Source organism: Diceros bicornis, chromosome 35 (assembly GCF_020826845.1).
Source record: "Diceros bicornis minor isolate mBicDic1 chromosome 35, mDicBic1.mat.cur, whole genome shotgun sequence".
Classification (NCBI taxonomy): domain Eukaryota; kingdom Metazoa; phylum Chordata; class Mammalia; order Perissodactyla; family Rhinocerotidae; genus Diceros; species Diceros bicornis.
The window spans coordinates 8440704-8455676 of record NC_080774.1 but is presented as its reverse complement, the minus strand read 5'-3'; the positions used below and the strand labels follow the sequence as shown (position 1 = coordinate 8455676).

The window sequence follows — 14973 nt, the reverse complement described above, 5'->3', positions numbered from 1 at the left end:
AACATCTTCAAAAGAAATGAATCTAGAAGAGACTGAGTACAGAGATTTGCCTTCATCTACTACACAGTCTTAACAAGAATGCAGAGATCTATAGGTACTGAGACAAAAAGATGACCTGAATGGATTGGTGGAAAACAAATTGTAAAAGATGAGTTACACAAACACACACACACCTCTTGGACCACACTGCGGGGGAGGCAGGTTTATCCTGGGATCTCTGCCTCACACACATAATAACTAAATTAGAATAAATAAAAAGAGTTCATATACCAGGTACTCAGAACAAGATGCCACCCAGGCCCTTCTCTGCAGGGTGGCCCCAGCATCGACTCAAGACCATGAGCTGAGCCTTGAGCTGCAATCCTGGTGAAACCTCACTTCTGTATGGCTCTCTGTTCTCTGCCTCCATGGGGTGGGACAACCCCTCACCAAAACTCCCTGAGAAGGAGGGATGGCTTCCTAGGCACCTAGGTACAGAATTATCTATCTCACAGCACCCAAACCTCCCCTCTCCTGCTTGACTGTGGCATGGTTAACAGGAAGGTGTTTATCTATCAGGCATGAACGTGGGATGCAAAGAGAGGCAAACAACTGAATAGCATGTGAATCCTGATGAAGCAAAACATCAGATTGGACTGTGTCAAAATGTAATTTAAATGAGGTAAAGATGTCCTTTATTACCCAGTAATTTCTGGGGGGAAAAAAAGTTGTTTTTTTTGTTTTGTTTTGTCCAAATCTTATATGCCCAATCCAACCATCCTAAGCTATCAGACCAAAACTGGGTTAGATGGGCTGAGAATGGGCAGCGTTGCCTCTGTCCATCTCACTGGTGGTCACGCCTCAAGTCCTTAAGAAACGACTCCTGCCCCATCAGCAAGCGGAGGGTGTGAGGACTCCCTCACTGTCACTATGTGACAGATATACAACCATAAGGGCACCCAGCTTTGGGGTCTTCTCCCCAACAACAGGCCCCTTGATATGGGGTCAGGAGGAGTACAAGGAAGCAACAACTGCAGAAACCAAGCTGCTTATTCCATCGGTCGAAGCCTGCTCAGCCTGGCCTTCCCTCACTGCACACCGCTCTCCCTCACCCCCTGCTGCCAGGTGCCAGCCTGTCTACACCACCTGAAGCTTCCCTAGCCTGTATTTTGGGTCAGGAACCACTGCTATGTGCTCTCAACGATACCAGCACTATTATTTGGTAGCAATTATTACAAATCCAATAATGCTTATTTGTTTAATGTATGCTACCCCTCTAAACTAGGCTGTGTGTCTGTCTCGTTCACTGGTATGTCCTAGCACCTAACACTGTGACCTCCAACGAATGTGAAATTCCCAGCCCATCCCACGGGGTACTGGGCAGATCCCGATGGGTGCCCCGACTGACCTGACAGGTTGATTTCGGTTAAGGAGTCTCGGGTGGTGGTGCCCACAGCAGTGAGCAGGTTGATGGACTGGTCAGTAACATGGTTACAGTAACTAAGGTGGAGCTTGGAGAGCAGGGGCATGTGGCGTATGATGAGCCGCAAGGAGGCATCCGTGATGTCCAGACCTGCTAGACGCAGCTCCACGATGTTCCGGAGCTTGCTCCGATTGTCCATCTGACCTGAGGGAGCAGGAAGGAGGGAGGCCACATGTCAACTTGACTAGGGAGTTCTGATCACATTGACATGACACTCTAAAAGGCCTACCAGCCAGATGGAACACTTGGGCTCCATTTAGCCATGACTGTTTCCCCAAAGACCAGAATTACTTCCACCATTTAAAAATCAGAAGCTTCTACATCAAATTTTACACTTCTAAATTCTTGAAAAATCAGAAGATCTAGAAACACAGAGCCCACATTCCACCCAGCAGTACTTGGCCAATCAGAGCAGAGACAGCACAGCATCTCTGGATCACTACGGTTTCCTTATTTAAGCTCCTGGCAAGGAGCAATGACTCCTGCAACCCAACCTAAGAGGGCTCTGTCCTCCTGTGAGCCCCTGCCCAACCACACTAATCCTGACACCCATGGAAGATTAAAGCCAGTGAAGGACAAATGAACAGAGAAGCAGTCAGATGCATGCAGAACCTCTAGGGTGGCATCTTGAGTGTGCAGAGGAGTCTCTCCCCTCTTCAAATACCCTCTGCACTGAAAGTGACTGAGAACACAGCAGCTGGGACACATCTCTGCATCCTCTGGAGAAGGACTGGGGCCAGAAAAGGCTTGAGGATGCACACACCACGTGGGGTTTGTGGTGAAAATCAGATCCAATGGCACAGCTGGGTCACACCACCTCCATGTGACCCCCTTGGGCACACTCCAGGCCTGGCCACTCACCTGGCCTGTTATCCGTGGGTGGGGACAGAAGATCCCGCATCTGGGCGTCCTTTAGTCCTTCGACCCACTGGACATCCAGGGTCCGGAGCAATGGACAACTGGAGCTACAGAGGGCTGAGACTGCAATCCACGAGCAGCCTGACAGCACCAAGTCTCGGAGCCCTGGGGAGACAGAGACGGGGGTGGCAGGTTAGGTGATGCATCCCAGCCCCCAATACTGCACATCTGGGGTCCCTGGCTCAGCACTCACCAGGCAACCGGTTGATGAGCCAGCTCAGCTGTTTCTTGGAGATATTGGTCCAGCTGAGGTCCAGCGAGACAGGCTGTCGCCGGATGATGCCACTCAGCATCAGGGGCGTGATGGACTTGCAGTGGTTCAGGTCGATGCGGGTCCATAACCGCTTATCACAGCACCTGTGGGCCAGGCCCAGCAGAGGGGGCATCATCAAGAGTTGAAGGCTCACCTGGGGAGCCCTCTGCATGGCTGTAGTAACCCTCTGATCTACCAAGCTCAGGGAAAGGCTCCCTAACTCCACCCTCTGGACTCTTCTCTGTTTAGCTCCCATCTTGCCCACACCTGGGCACCTCTCCTCTGATTGCCATAAGGCCCTCATGGAAGGTGCCAGCACTCGCTCTCCATCAAGTATTTACTGGGAGCTTCGTGTTGTTGTGATGCTGAAAGCTATGCCACTGGTATTTCAAACACCAGAAGGATCACCCATGGTGGACAGGTTTCAGCAGAGCTTCCAGAATAGACAGACTAGGAAGAAGGACCTGGCCATGCACCTGTGAAAAAGTTGGCCATGAAAACCCTACAAATAGTAGCAGAGCACTGTCTGATATAGTGCCAGAAGGTTGAGAGGATGGCACAAAAAGACCAGGCAGGGTTCAGCTCTGTTGCACACAGGGTCGGCAGGAGTCAGAATCGACTCGACGGCATTAACAACAACAACAAATTATCATGCCCTCTACATGCCATATCTCAAAACAACCCTTTGAGGCATGCCTGTTCACAGATGAAGGTAAGTAACTTGGCCAAGGCCAGAGAGCTAGGAAATATGGAAGCTGGGAGTAAGATCAGTAACTGGCACTCTTGCTCTTAACCTGGGCTAACTCTTTAAGGATAAGGACTCCACCTGGTCCTTAGTTCATATTCCAAGGAGCTAAATCTGGAAAGCAAATACGGTTCACCTCTTCTGATAAGACTAGACTGAATGGATTGCTGGAGCCGCCTGGAACTCTTTAAGGAGGATAATTAAAGCTGGACTGGACTTCAAAAGAAAGAGTATCATGAGTGACTCAAGTGGGGAGGCATGCCACACATGTGCCACCCCTGGTGGAGCCTAAGCCTTAGCCTAGAGCCCGACACAGGGCAGGTCCCTCACTGCCTCCCTGTCCGAGCTCAGCGAGCAGCCCCTCACCAGCGGTTCCAGGTCCTGCAGACCCGCATGCAGACACACAGGTCTTGGTGGCTGAGGTAGCTGAAGACGGCCATCCACACCTCCCTTTGCATGACATGGGCCGCCCCATCATCCAGGGGCAGCGAGTCAGGTGGGGGGCTGATGGGGGGTGGCCGGATCACATGTCGCTCCATCTGGATGCACTTGGGCGGGGACACAGAGGGAGGGGGCCGGGAGATGACTCGGGGTGGGCTGCGCAGGCCAGGCCCCAGCTGGTGCCGCAGCTCCCGGGGGGTGCCATTGAGCCCCTTGCTGAAGCGGTGGGGGCGCTCACAGAGGCCCAGCGGCCGCTTGGGCTCCTCGTTCTCACTCTCGGGCTCTGACTTGATGGGCTGGTGGTTCTCGTTGGCCAGGCTATTCTCTGTCTTCTGGATCTCTTGGTTGAGCTCCTTGCTCAGCTCTTTGCTCAGCTCCTTGTTGGGGAGTCGACGTTTCCGGCGCATCTTCACCTTCTTCTTTTCCTCTGGGCCTTCTGCCCCCTCAGTGCTGGGCCCGGCTGTGGGGGAGCTGGAGCGGGAGTGGTCGCTCTCCCTGCTCTTGGGGGGCGCCTCCGGCAGATCATCCTCCGGTTCCTGCTTGAAGCGCCGGAGAGGCTTGTTGGCTAGAGCCATCCGCTCCTCTGCGTTCTTCCAGGACCGCCGCTGAGGGGGGTGGGGGGGATACGAGGGCAGGTAAGCCCCTAGGCTCAGGGCGGTGCCAACCCAGGCCTCCCCACCCTCTCCCTGATCCATTGTCCCAGGCCTGGGGTGATGGGAGGGGAGTGGAGGGGAGGAGAAGCCAGTACCTTTTTCCTGAAAAGCTTATCTTCCTTGCCAGGTTTTAGCTGTCACAGGAAAGAAAGGATGCAGAGCTTGCTCCCAGGGTTGGTCAGACTTGGTCCCCTCTACACCCAACCCCACCACGAGTCCACAGTCTCTAGAGTAGGGGCTGGAGGATCACCTTCCCCACAAATCCCATCTCCTCCTCTTTGACTGAGACACTGGTGGCCCCCACCTGCTGGGTTTAAGGAAGAAGCTGGAAGTGGAGGAGAGTGATGGAACTGTTCCCACCCAACTGACCTCCCCCTTGGTCAGACCCAGAGATATGCAGTCGCCCATTCAAGGTAGGACTTGGCCCTGGGAGGCAGTCCTGGAGGCAGGGCCCTGCGAGATTCCCAGCAGAGGCTTAACGGCTAGAGCTGGGAGAAGATAACCGGGCGCCACCTCGTGGCTGACGCCGGCAGGGCCAGTGGGCGGGGCGCGGCCGCCGGGATCGTCCGAGGTTCCCCAGACCCACAGGGCTTCCCCGTGGCAGCTTCAGCTTCCCAGGTCTCACGCCAGAACCCAGCGATCTGGGACTGAGGCCTGGGAAGCTCCGGCGAACAGCTGGCTCAGGGCGGCTGCAGCAATGGGTTCGAGGACCAGTGGGGCGGGGTTGGGGGGCGCCAGGGACTCGCAAGTCCCCGGGCCTCCGGAGGGCGGGGCGAAGTTCGAGCACCTGCTGCTGGAAGTAAGTGAGACTGGATCTCCACCAAGGGCTGAGGCTGCTGCCTAGAGGGGGCCTCGGCGAGAGGTGAGAGGAGGAACCGGGGGATGTTTGAAGCGTCGAGGCCTAAAGGGGTGGGAAGAGGAGTGACTCGCTGGTTTTCCCTCCTTTCCTTTGGGCCAGGGTCTCAGAACTTCGGTGACCCGCTCAGGGCAGCCAGAGGCCAGGGTCCCGAGTTCTCCCCGCTGCCCGTCCGGCCCCCGCCCCCGCCCCCCTGCATCCAAGAGGCCACCCCTCGCCACCCGCCCCTCCCAGTCCGTACTCGCTTGCGGCCACTCAGCTCTTGGGGCTTCTCGTATTTCCGCTTCCTCCGCAGGTGCACGTCGTCCGACTTTCGGCGCAGGATGCCGTCAGGGGGCACCTTCTTGGGGTGCTCGTCTGACCTGCGCCGAGGCGCCTCCTCACACTCACTCCTTCGCTTGGCAGGCTCCTGCCCTTCCTTGTTGTCCCGGTTCATCTTCTGCTCCTTGAGCAGGGAGCCGGGCAAGTTTGAGGCGTACTTAAAGCCAGGGCCACGCTTTTGCTTGTAGGCCAAAAAGAGAGAAGGAACAAACCAACTGTATATCTTTGGACTTGACCCCCTCCCCGCGCCCGCAGCACCCCCCAGCCGACAACGCCAGGACAGGCTGGGTCTGGCAAGGCCAAGGTCCGCCCCTCCCGGGCTGACCCCTGGGACTTGGAGCCCGACACTCACTTTCCCGGTCTTGCCGGCGTGGTTACACTTTGGACACTCCCAGCAGTTTGGAAGCTCATCGTTGACCACGCCCTCTGACTCCTTAATCTGCAGGGACACGCGCCAGTCAGCACGCAGGGAGGCGGAGGCCACCTCTGCCAGGAACACCAGCGCCCCCTCCCAAATGCCATTCCATCCCATCTTTGGCCAAAAGAAAACAAGAATGGTTAAGACAGGTGGCTCTGGATTCAGGCCAGGGTTCAAATCCTGATTTTCTAGTTCAGTGATCCTGGGCAAATCAGCCATCCCTGTGGGCCAGTGACCTCGTCCATGGAACAGACTGTGCCTGGCTCACTGGAGTTCTGCCAGAATTCAGGGAGACAGCCTAGGTAAAGCAGTTAGCTCAGGGCCTGGCACCCAGAAAGGACCCAACAAACTTGTCATTTAGCAGCACTGTACTGTGTGTGAGGTGTGCACAAGTCAGGTGTGGTTGTCCCTGCCCTCTTGGAGCTTCTGACCTGGGAGAGACAGAAGTCACCAGGCGATTGAGACATGAAGGTCTGACGTCCAAAGCCAGGGAAAAGTCACAGCACCCCCTTCAGAGTGAGAGGTGTGTGCGTAGGGGGTGAGCATCAAAACAAACCCCCACTACCACCACGGAGCAAAGGGGACACTTCAGAGCTGAAGTACCATGTAGGGTAGGCCCACCCTGATCTCTCTAAAACACACAGATACACACAGCGTCACACCTGGGCTGACAGGGTGGTGCCAGGTATGATGACATTCTCTTGGGACAGAAGGTATGTGCCAGCCCAGAGCAGTCTCTTCCTTTCACAGGTGGAATCTGCTGTCTAAGACAAGCAGGCACAGCACCACAGTCCCCAAGAGAAGGCAGCCCTGCCCTGGGCACACACAGGAACAGGAATGCAACTACCTGTTGTTACAGGACCTGGCCCAGGCCTCGTTCTCCCAGAAGCCCCGAGCCAGGAATCCAGTGAGGAGCCCAACCACCCAGTCTCCCTCTGGGAACTCTTCTCAGGTTCTGAGATCTTAGGAAGTGGGGTGTGTGTGTGTTCATTCCCTCAAAGACACAGGTGGAAGGTCTGAGCTACACCAGACCTTTCTTGCCCTTGGCTCATCATCTGACACACGGAATCCTCCAGACTAGGGGGTCCTCCAGGGAAGGAATCCAAGAGCGGCTGCCCATCCGTCCTTCCCCCACCCCCCCACCCCCAGCATCAGTACCACCAGAAGCCATGAGTAGGGGTGTCCAGCAGCATAGCCAGATCCCTCAGGGGCCACTCACCTTAAGGCATCCAGGGTGGATGATTTCATTGCAGATAGAGCACTCCATGAGCATGAGGTTAAACTTGCCTTCTTCCTCTTCCACCGTGTCCTCCTTCCCCGCCTCGCCACACACTAGGCACACGGCGGTGTGGGGCAGCACTGGCTGAGGAGGCAGGAGGAGCACAGAGAAGTCAGCAGGGGCTGGCACCTCCATGGGGAATGGGTCAAAGGCAATGAGCTGCTCTCCTCCAGCCTACCAGGAGACAGCACAGAACCAGCCCAGGCACTGCCCTTCATTCATTCATTCATTCATATACTTATCAGACTATTACCTCTATGTGCCAGGTACTATTCTAAGTGCTGGGAATATAGCAACGAACAAGACAGATAAAAACCTCTGCCATCTTGAGCTTACATTTTAGTGGAGAGAAGTAGACAAAATGGAGAACAATACAGTATATTAGATGGTGACAAAGGATATGGAGAAAAATACAGCAAGGAGGGCCAGGGTCAGAGGTGAGGGGTAGAAGGGGGGCTAATTTGAAATGTGGAAGTCAGGGATGGCCTCACATTTGAGGAGAGACCTGAAGGAGGTGGGGCGTGAGCTGAGCCCAGATCTGTGGGGGCTAAGGCTGCATCTCACCAGTGGGCATCAAAGCATAGACTGTGGGCTCCAGGGTCCCCAAGATCTTTACAAGGAGGTCTGGGAGGTTAAGACTATTTTCAGAATAATACTAAGACATCATTTGCCCTTCTTTGTGTTAACATTTGCTCTAACATTTGCCGGCACTTGTCAGAGCAGGGGCTCCGCTGTGCACCGGCCGTTACTGGCCACACACTCATTAAAAAGATCACCAGTTTCATTTAAGAATGTCTTTGATGAAGCAGTAAAAATTATTAATTTCATTAAAACTTTGACCCTTGAGTACACATCCTTTTAATATTCTGTGTGACAAAACAGGAAGTATGTATAAAGTACTTCTGCTGTATGTCACAGGACGATGGTCATCTAAAGGGGAAGCGCTCATGTGACCAACTGGTGAGCCGAACTGGCCACTTTTTCCACAGAACATCATTTTATTTGAAAGAATGACTGATTTAAAAAAAACCACGGGTACTGGTATATCTTCTCAAAGACGAAACAAGTGAGCCTGTCACTTTCAGAAAAATAACTTACAGCGTTTGTTACAAATAACAAAATGTGAATTTTCAAACAAAAGTTAGAATTTTGGAAAACACATTAGCCACCACAAACTGGACATCTTCCCAGGAATACTTTAAAGACTTTTCCGACAAGATTGGTGGTATTAACAAATATGGTTTTTTTTTTTTACATTGTATAATGCTATGTGCCAATATTTGGAAAATCTGTGTAACTCTGCTAGCCAGTATTTTCCAAATGATGAATGCATGATGTTACAACATCACACATGAGCAAATGAGCTATTCCAGGGGCAAGAAAGACTAACGAATTTTAATGTAACAGTATGAAAAGGTCATTGATACAGTTTCAGTTTCCACATTGCAACTAACCTTTAAGAAACTGCCCCCTGTTGAGTTCTGGTGGAGTATTAGAGAAAAAGACCCACGATTATCTGAAAAGGCTACTAAAATACTCCTACGTTTTCCAACTACATATCTGTGTGAGGCTAGATTTTCCTCACATAGTTCCTCCCAAAGAACATATCGCAAGAGAATGAATAGAAAGCAACTATGAAAATCCAGGTCTTTGCTAATGAACCAAACATAAAAGAGATTTATGAAAACATACACAATGCCATTCTTCCTACTAATCATTTTTGTTTTGGAAGATGTAGTTTTTTCTCATAAAAATGTTATTTATGTTAACATGTAGTGGGTTTCTTGTTATTTTTAAATTTCTCAGTTTTAATTTTGAATACAGTAATATTAATAAATAACCCCACATAGACAAAAGCTCTTTGAGGTCCTCCTGATTCTTAAGAGGGTAAGTACCAAGACCACAAAGTAAGAACTGATGTACTAGGCTATAAACCCCTTGCAGACGGGCCAGGCCACTTACACTCTCCCCCTTGTACACGCCTGCCTCGCAGCACGTGATACAGCACCCAGCATCCAGAGGAAACACACAGTCAGTTTTCACTAAACCGAGTTACAGGAGCTTCAAAAAAGCTGGGATATACACTCCAGTGGTAAGTGAAAAACTCTATAAAATTTGAATTCAAATAAATAGAACACTGAAGGTAAAAGAGTCATCATTCGTTCAACAAATACTTAATAAACATCTGCTAAAGCCTGAAGCAAGCAATCGAGAGGGGAACAGTAATGTGGAAGACAGCTGCTCCCCCGAGGTGTTTGGGAAAATGAAGACAGAACACACTGAAATCCGAGGAAAACACGGAAAAGTCGTGTGCAAGTGTTATCAGAAGCAGGACAGGGCATTTGGGCTCCTCTGGGCTGAGAAGAGGGAAGTGGGGAGTGGGAAAGGCAGAAGGGATCTCCCAGTGGAGAGACCTATGTGCTGCGTTCATTAGCAGGGAGCAGGCCAGGCCAACTGGGACAGGGGAGCACAGGGAGATCAAAGCTGGGGGTGCTGGGTGGTGAACACCCAGTGGCCAGAAGACAGCCTGTGATTGGGGGGGTGGAGGGAGCAGGGGAAGAAGACTGACTGAAATAGGTGATGAGAGGCAGAACCAGAGGCGAAGCTACTGCAGGGGAAACCCAGGCCTGGGCTAGCAGGGAGATGGTGCTGGACGGTGGGAAGGGGTAAAGGCTGGGAAGCAAGCCTCATGGAGAGGGAGCAGAGGGAAGGCTCGTTATGGGAAGAGGGAGATGCCGGCACATCGAGAGAGAAGGGCTTGGAAAAGGAATAGAGGTGGGCTTGCATGTGTCAGGCAGGTAAAACATGGCAGGAAGTGCCCCAACAAAGGGGACAGGCCGCAAGAAGAGTAAGGACGCAGGGTCACGCCAAGCTGCATGTGCCATCAGGTCTAGAAGCCATGTTGTCAGGTCGGAGAGCAGAGGAGACGTACAAAAGTGAGGTTTCCTTCCACCAACACTCACTGTGCTAGGCACCAGGCTAGGCACCAGAGCTGCAAAGAACAGGAGACAGCAGAGACGGGTTTCCTATACCTGGGCCTGGGACACAAGGGAGACGGAGTGGGTAGAAGAGAAAACAAGGCTAAAGAGGAGGAGACAGTCCTGAGTCACTGCCAACATGCCGAGTTTTAGGTGACACTGTTCTCAAAACCAACAGTCGTTAGACAACCTCTCTTAAATCCTGACAGAATGCAATGGATTACATAGACCCTCGCTCCAGAAAAATGCACATCAATGCACGCACACAGATAGAAATCTGTATTTAATTTCAAGGGGGCTCTCAAATTCCCTGAAATCTATTCAAGTGACCTAGGGTACAGGTAACAATTAAAAACACAAGCAGTAAAACTTAAAAACTTCTGCACAGCAAAGGAAACAGAGTGAAAAGGCAATCTACAGAATGGGAGAAAATATTTACAGACCATGTATCTGATAAGGGGTTAATATTCAGAATGTACGAAGAACTCCTACAGCTCAACAACAAAAATACAAACAATTCAACTAAAAGACAGGCAAAGGACTTCAACAGACGTTTCTCGAAAAAAGACATACAAATGGCCAACAAACATATAAAAAAATGCTCAACATCATTATTAGCGAAATGCACATCAAAACCACAAGGAGAGGGCCGGCCCACGGCTTAGTGGTTAAGTGCGTGCGCTCCGCTACTGGTGGCCCGGGTTCTGATCCTGGGCACGCACCGACATACCACTTGTCCGGCCATGCTGAGGCCATGTCCCACATACAACAACTAGAAAGATGTGCAACTACAACATACAACTATCTACTGGGGCTTTGGCGGGGGGGGGGGGGGGGCGCGGGGAGAGGAGGATTGGCAATAGATGTTAGCTCAGAGCCGGTCTTCCTCAGCAAAAAGAGGAGGATTAGCACGGATGTTAGCTCAGGGCTGATCTTCCTCACAAAAAATAAATAAATAAATAAAATAAAATAAAAATAAAACAAAATAAAACAAAATAAAATAAAAATAAAAACCACAAGGAGAGAGTGGGGCCAGCCCTGTGGCCTAGCGGTGAAGTTCAGCATGCTCTGCTTCAGCAGCCTGTGTTTGGTTCCCGGGTGTGGACCTACACCACTCAATGGCAGCCATGCTGCAGCAGCGACCTACTTACAAAATAAAGGAAGAGTGTCACAGATGTCATCTCAGCGTGAATATTCCTCAAGCAAAAAGAGGAAGATTGGCAACAGATGTTAGCTCAGGGCCAATCTTCCTTAGCAAAAAACAACAACAACAACAACAAAACACCACAAAGAGATATCACCTCACACCCATTCCAATGGCCACTATCAAAAAAACAGAAAATAACAAGTGTTGGCAAGGGTATGAAGAAACTGGAAACCTTGTGCACTGGCAATGCACAAGGGAATGTAAAATGGAGCAGCATCTATGGAAAATAGTATGGAGGTTCCTTAAACAATTAAAAAGAGAACTACCATATGATCCAGCAATCCTACTTCTGCGTATATACCCCAAAGAATTCAACATAGTATCTCAAATAGATATTGGGCACACCCACATTCATTAGAGCATTAGTCACAATAGCCAAGAGGTGGAAGCAACTTAAGTGTCCATCAACAAATGAACTGATGAAGAAAATGCAGTATTTACATACAATGGAATATCATTCAGCCTTTAAAAAAAAGGGAAATCCTGTCACATGCTCAACATGGATGAACCTTGAGAACACTATGCTAAGAGAAATAAGCCAGTCACAGAAGGAAAAATACTGCATGATTCCACTCATATGAGGTGTCCAGCAAGTGCAGTAGAAAGGTGTTGACGGGGCCTGGGGGAGGGAAAGAGGAGCTGCTGTTCACTGGATATAGAGTTTCCATTGGGCAAGATGAAAAAGTTCTAGAGATTGGTTTGCACAACAGTGAGCATATAGGTAATACTACTGCACTGCACACTTAAAAATGGTTGTAATGGTAAATTTTATGTTATGTGTTTCTGACCACAATTAGGGAAAAAACCAGTTGTGTGTGTGTGGAGAGAGAAGGGGAAGGTGGCCCTGGGCTTGCTGGGACATCAGCGGCCAGAGAAAAAGCCTCACCTGATGCCAGGCTGGACCTGTGCAGAAGCTCACCCAGGGACAAGGATCTGTCCCTCCTGCTGAGCCTGCTCTCCCCCAGGAGCACGGAGATCACTACTCCCACAGGGAGGACCCTGGGGCTCCTGGGAACAGCACCTTAGGGAAGGCAGAGTGGGTGGGTGTGTGCAGGGGGGATGCACAGACAGATCCCAGGACCATGCCACGCTGCCAGAGTCTACATCCACTGCCCTGTCCTGGGGCAAAGCCAGAGGTAAGGCAGTCTGCAGGGGCTGGCCAGGCTCTCCAGCAGCCCAGCTCCCAGGTACCATAAATCAGTCCTCTTTATGAGGGGCAGTCCCTCAGGAGGGCAACTGACCTTCCACCCAGACCTCTGACTTTGAAGGCAGGACAGGAAGGAAGGGAGGGCCTAGAACCATCATGAACTGGACCATAAATGTTGGCAACGGGGGGTCACAGACAGGACAAGCTGCCCTGACATCTTTAATGGCAGACTTCAAAGTCCTCCGCCATCTAGGGAAGGAAGAAGTTCTAAGACCATCAGACTATACAAAGAAAAGAGAGCCTGAGCACATGGCAGGACTGCCCAAAACCTGCAATGTGGAATCTGAAAACAGCACTAGTCCAAGCCCCCTTTCTTTCCCGAGGGAGCACCTCTCAGGGGTTTCTGCCGCCAGAACATTCTCTTTAAGCAGAGGGACTGGACAGATACACAAACAGATGAACAAACCAGCCTGGTGCAGGGGAGGTGGGGTCTCGATTCAGAGGAGGGCCAGGGTCCAGGAAGAAGGAAAGGCTGCTACCTCCACTCCCGGGGGTGGAGACGCACCAGACCGGGGCGGGGCAGCCTTCTCAGGAGGGGCCGCCCCCCGCACTCACCGCGATGCACTGCCGCATTATGCAGCTCTGCTTCATCCGCCCAGGGCCCCCGAACTTCTTCATGTCCTTGCAGAAGTGGCACTCTCCGCACTCTGTCCGCAGGCACGCCTCGCACTTGCGGCATCGCGTCCGGCGCCGGCGAGCTCCCGCCGTGGTCCGGTTGGCGGCCAACTTCACCGCGGAGGCCGGGCCCAGCTTCCCCTTGGGCCGACCTACCGCCCGGTTCTGCGGGAGAACACACAGGACTGAAATGGAAGGCTGCAGGGGTGGCTAGATCCCCCCAGTAGAGGGTGTTATGGGTTGAATCGTGTCCCCCAAAAAGATATGTTGAAGTCCTAACCCCAGTACCTCAGAATGTGACCTTATATGGAAATAGGGTCTTTACAGGGGTAACCAAATTAAAATAAGGTCATTAGGGTGGGCCCTAATCCAATATGACTGGTGTCCTTATGAAAGGGGGAAATTTGGACACAGGCACAGAAGGATCCAACGTGAAGACACAGGGGAGAAGATGGCCACGAGACGGGAGTGATGTGTCTACAGGCTGACAAATGCCAAGGAAGTTAGCAAACACCAGAAGCTGGAAGAGGCAAGGCAGGATCCTCCCCTAGAGCCTTCAGAGCACGCACCCTGTCCACACCTGGATTTCAGACTTCTGGCCTCCAGAACCATGAGAGAGTAAGTTCCTGCTGTTTTAAGCCATCCAGTTTATGGTACTTCATTATGGCAGCCCCAGGAAACTAACACAGAGGCACCCCTGCTCCTGACAGTAGCATGCCCCGGCTCAAGATCCTTCATAGCAGCCCCCCCCCCACCTCAGGCCAGGCTCTGCTATTTGTGCTTCCTTGGAGAGGCTGCACAGGGCCACACAGTCGGCCTCTGTTCCCTTTGCAGGGAACACCAAACCCCTCCCCACTCAACTTGGCTAACTCATCCTGCAGGACCCAGTTCACACAGCTTTCTTCTGGCAGCCCTCCCTGACTACCCTGCACTGGGTTCGGGGTGTCTCTTGTGGGCCCCATCACAGCACCATCATCATAACTGTCTGTTCTCTCATGGGTCTTCCCTTTGAGACAGGGAGCTCAGGAAGGCAGTTATCAAGGGTATCTAGTCACCACTGTCTCTCAACAAGATGGCTGGCACATAGGACGTGCTCAGTAAACCAAACAAAGCCCAGGAGAATGAGAACAAACCCCTTTCCCTGTGACTCAGAAGAAAACAGAGATAGGCAGATGAACAGAAAGTGATGCTAAATGCTCAACAGTGAATGCCAGCCACAGGTCCTGCCCTGAGGTCCTTACATCCTGACCACCAGCTCCAGAGCCTCTGGAAAACCAGGATCTGCGATGCAGCTCCTAGGCCAGCTGCTGGAGGACACTGCCGAGGTCCCCTGTCCACCTGGGATCCAAGTGGGAAGGACCAGGATGGTCAAGTGTGTCTTGTCTGAAGCACCTTTATGAGCAACACGAGTCTGTTGAGAAGTGGTTCATCCCTCTGTCAGGGAGACACACTACTCCCGCAAAACTATCTGAGCTAATTGGCATCTAATGCTTAAAGCCCTTCTCCGCCAATTAAACAACCTTCAGTCCATGCCCAGCCTTTTAAATTCAGTTGCTTGTCAGACTTGAAGCCCTAAACAAAATCCCATCCTTTTGTTAGCTCCTGGGCCCAGACATGTGT

General features: G+C 51.7%; 1 protein-coding gene across 4 annotated transcripts in view; it reads right to left on the bottom strand.

Annotated features, from left to right (window-relative positions):
• Nucleotides 1-14973, bottom strand: part of KDM2B (lysine demethylase 2B) — a 121921-nt gene that overhangs the window by 8412 nt on the left and 98536 nt on the right. For all 4 annotated transcript variants that reach the window (XM_058531377.1, XM_058531378.1, XM_058531379.1 and 1 more), the window contains 10 exons: nucleotides 13294-13518; nucleotides 7287-7430; nucleotides 6002-6088; nucleotides 5570-5830; nucleotides 5260-5373; nucleotides 4568-4606; nucleotides 3745-4424; nucleotides 2574-2737; nucleotides 2324-2485; nucleotides 1388-1606 (listed from right to left, as the gene is read on the bottom strand). In XM_058531377.1, the coding sequence (XP_058387360.1) occupies nucleotides 1388-1606; nucleotides 2324-2485; nucleotides 2574-2737; nucleotides 3745-4424; nucleotides 4568-4606; nucleotides 5260-5373; nucleotides 5570-5830; nucleotides 6002-6088; nucleotides 7287-7430; nucleotides 13294-13518 (2095 nt within the window). The remainder of the gene's footprint in view (nucleotides 1-1387; nucleotides 1607-2323; nucleotides 2486-2573; nucleotides 2738-3744; nucleotides 4425-4567; nucleotides 4607-5259; nucleotides 5374-5569; nucleotides 5831-6001; nucleotides 6089-7286; nucleotides 7431-13293; nucleotides 13519-14973) is intronic.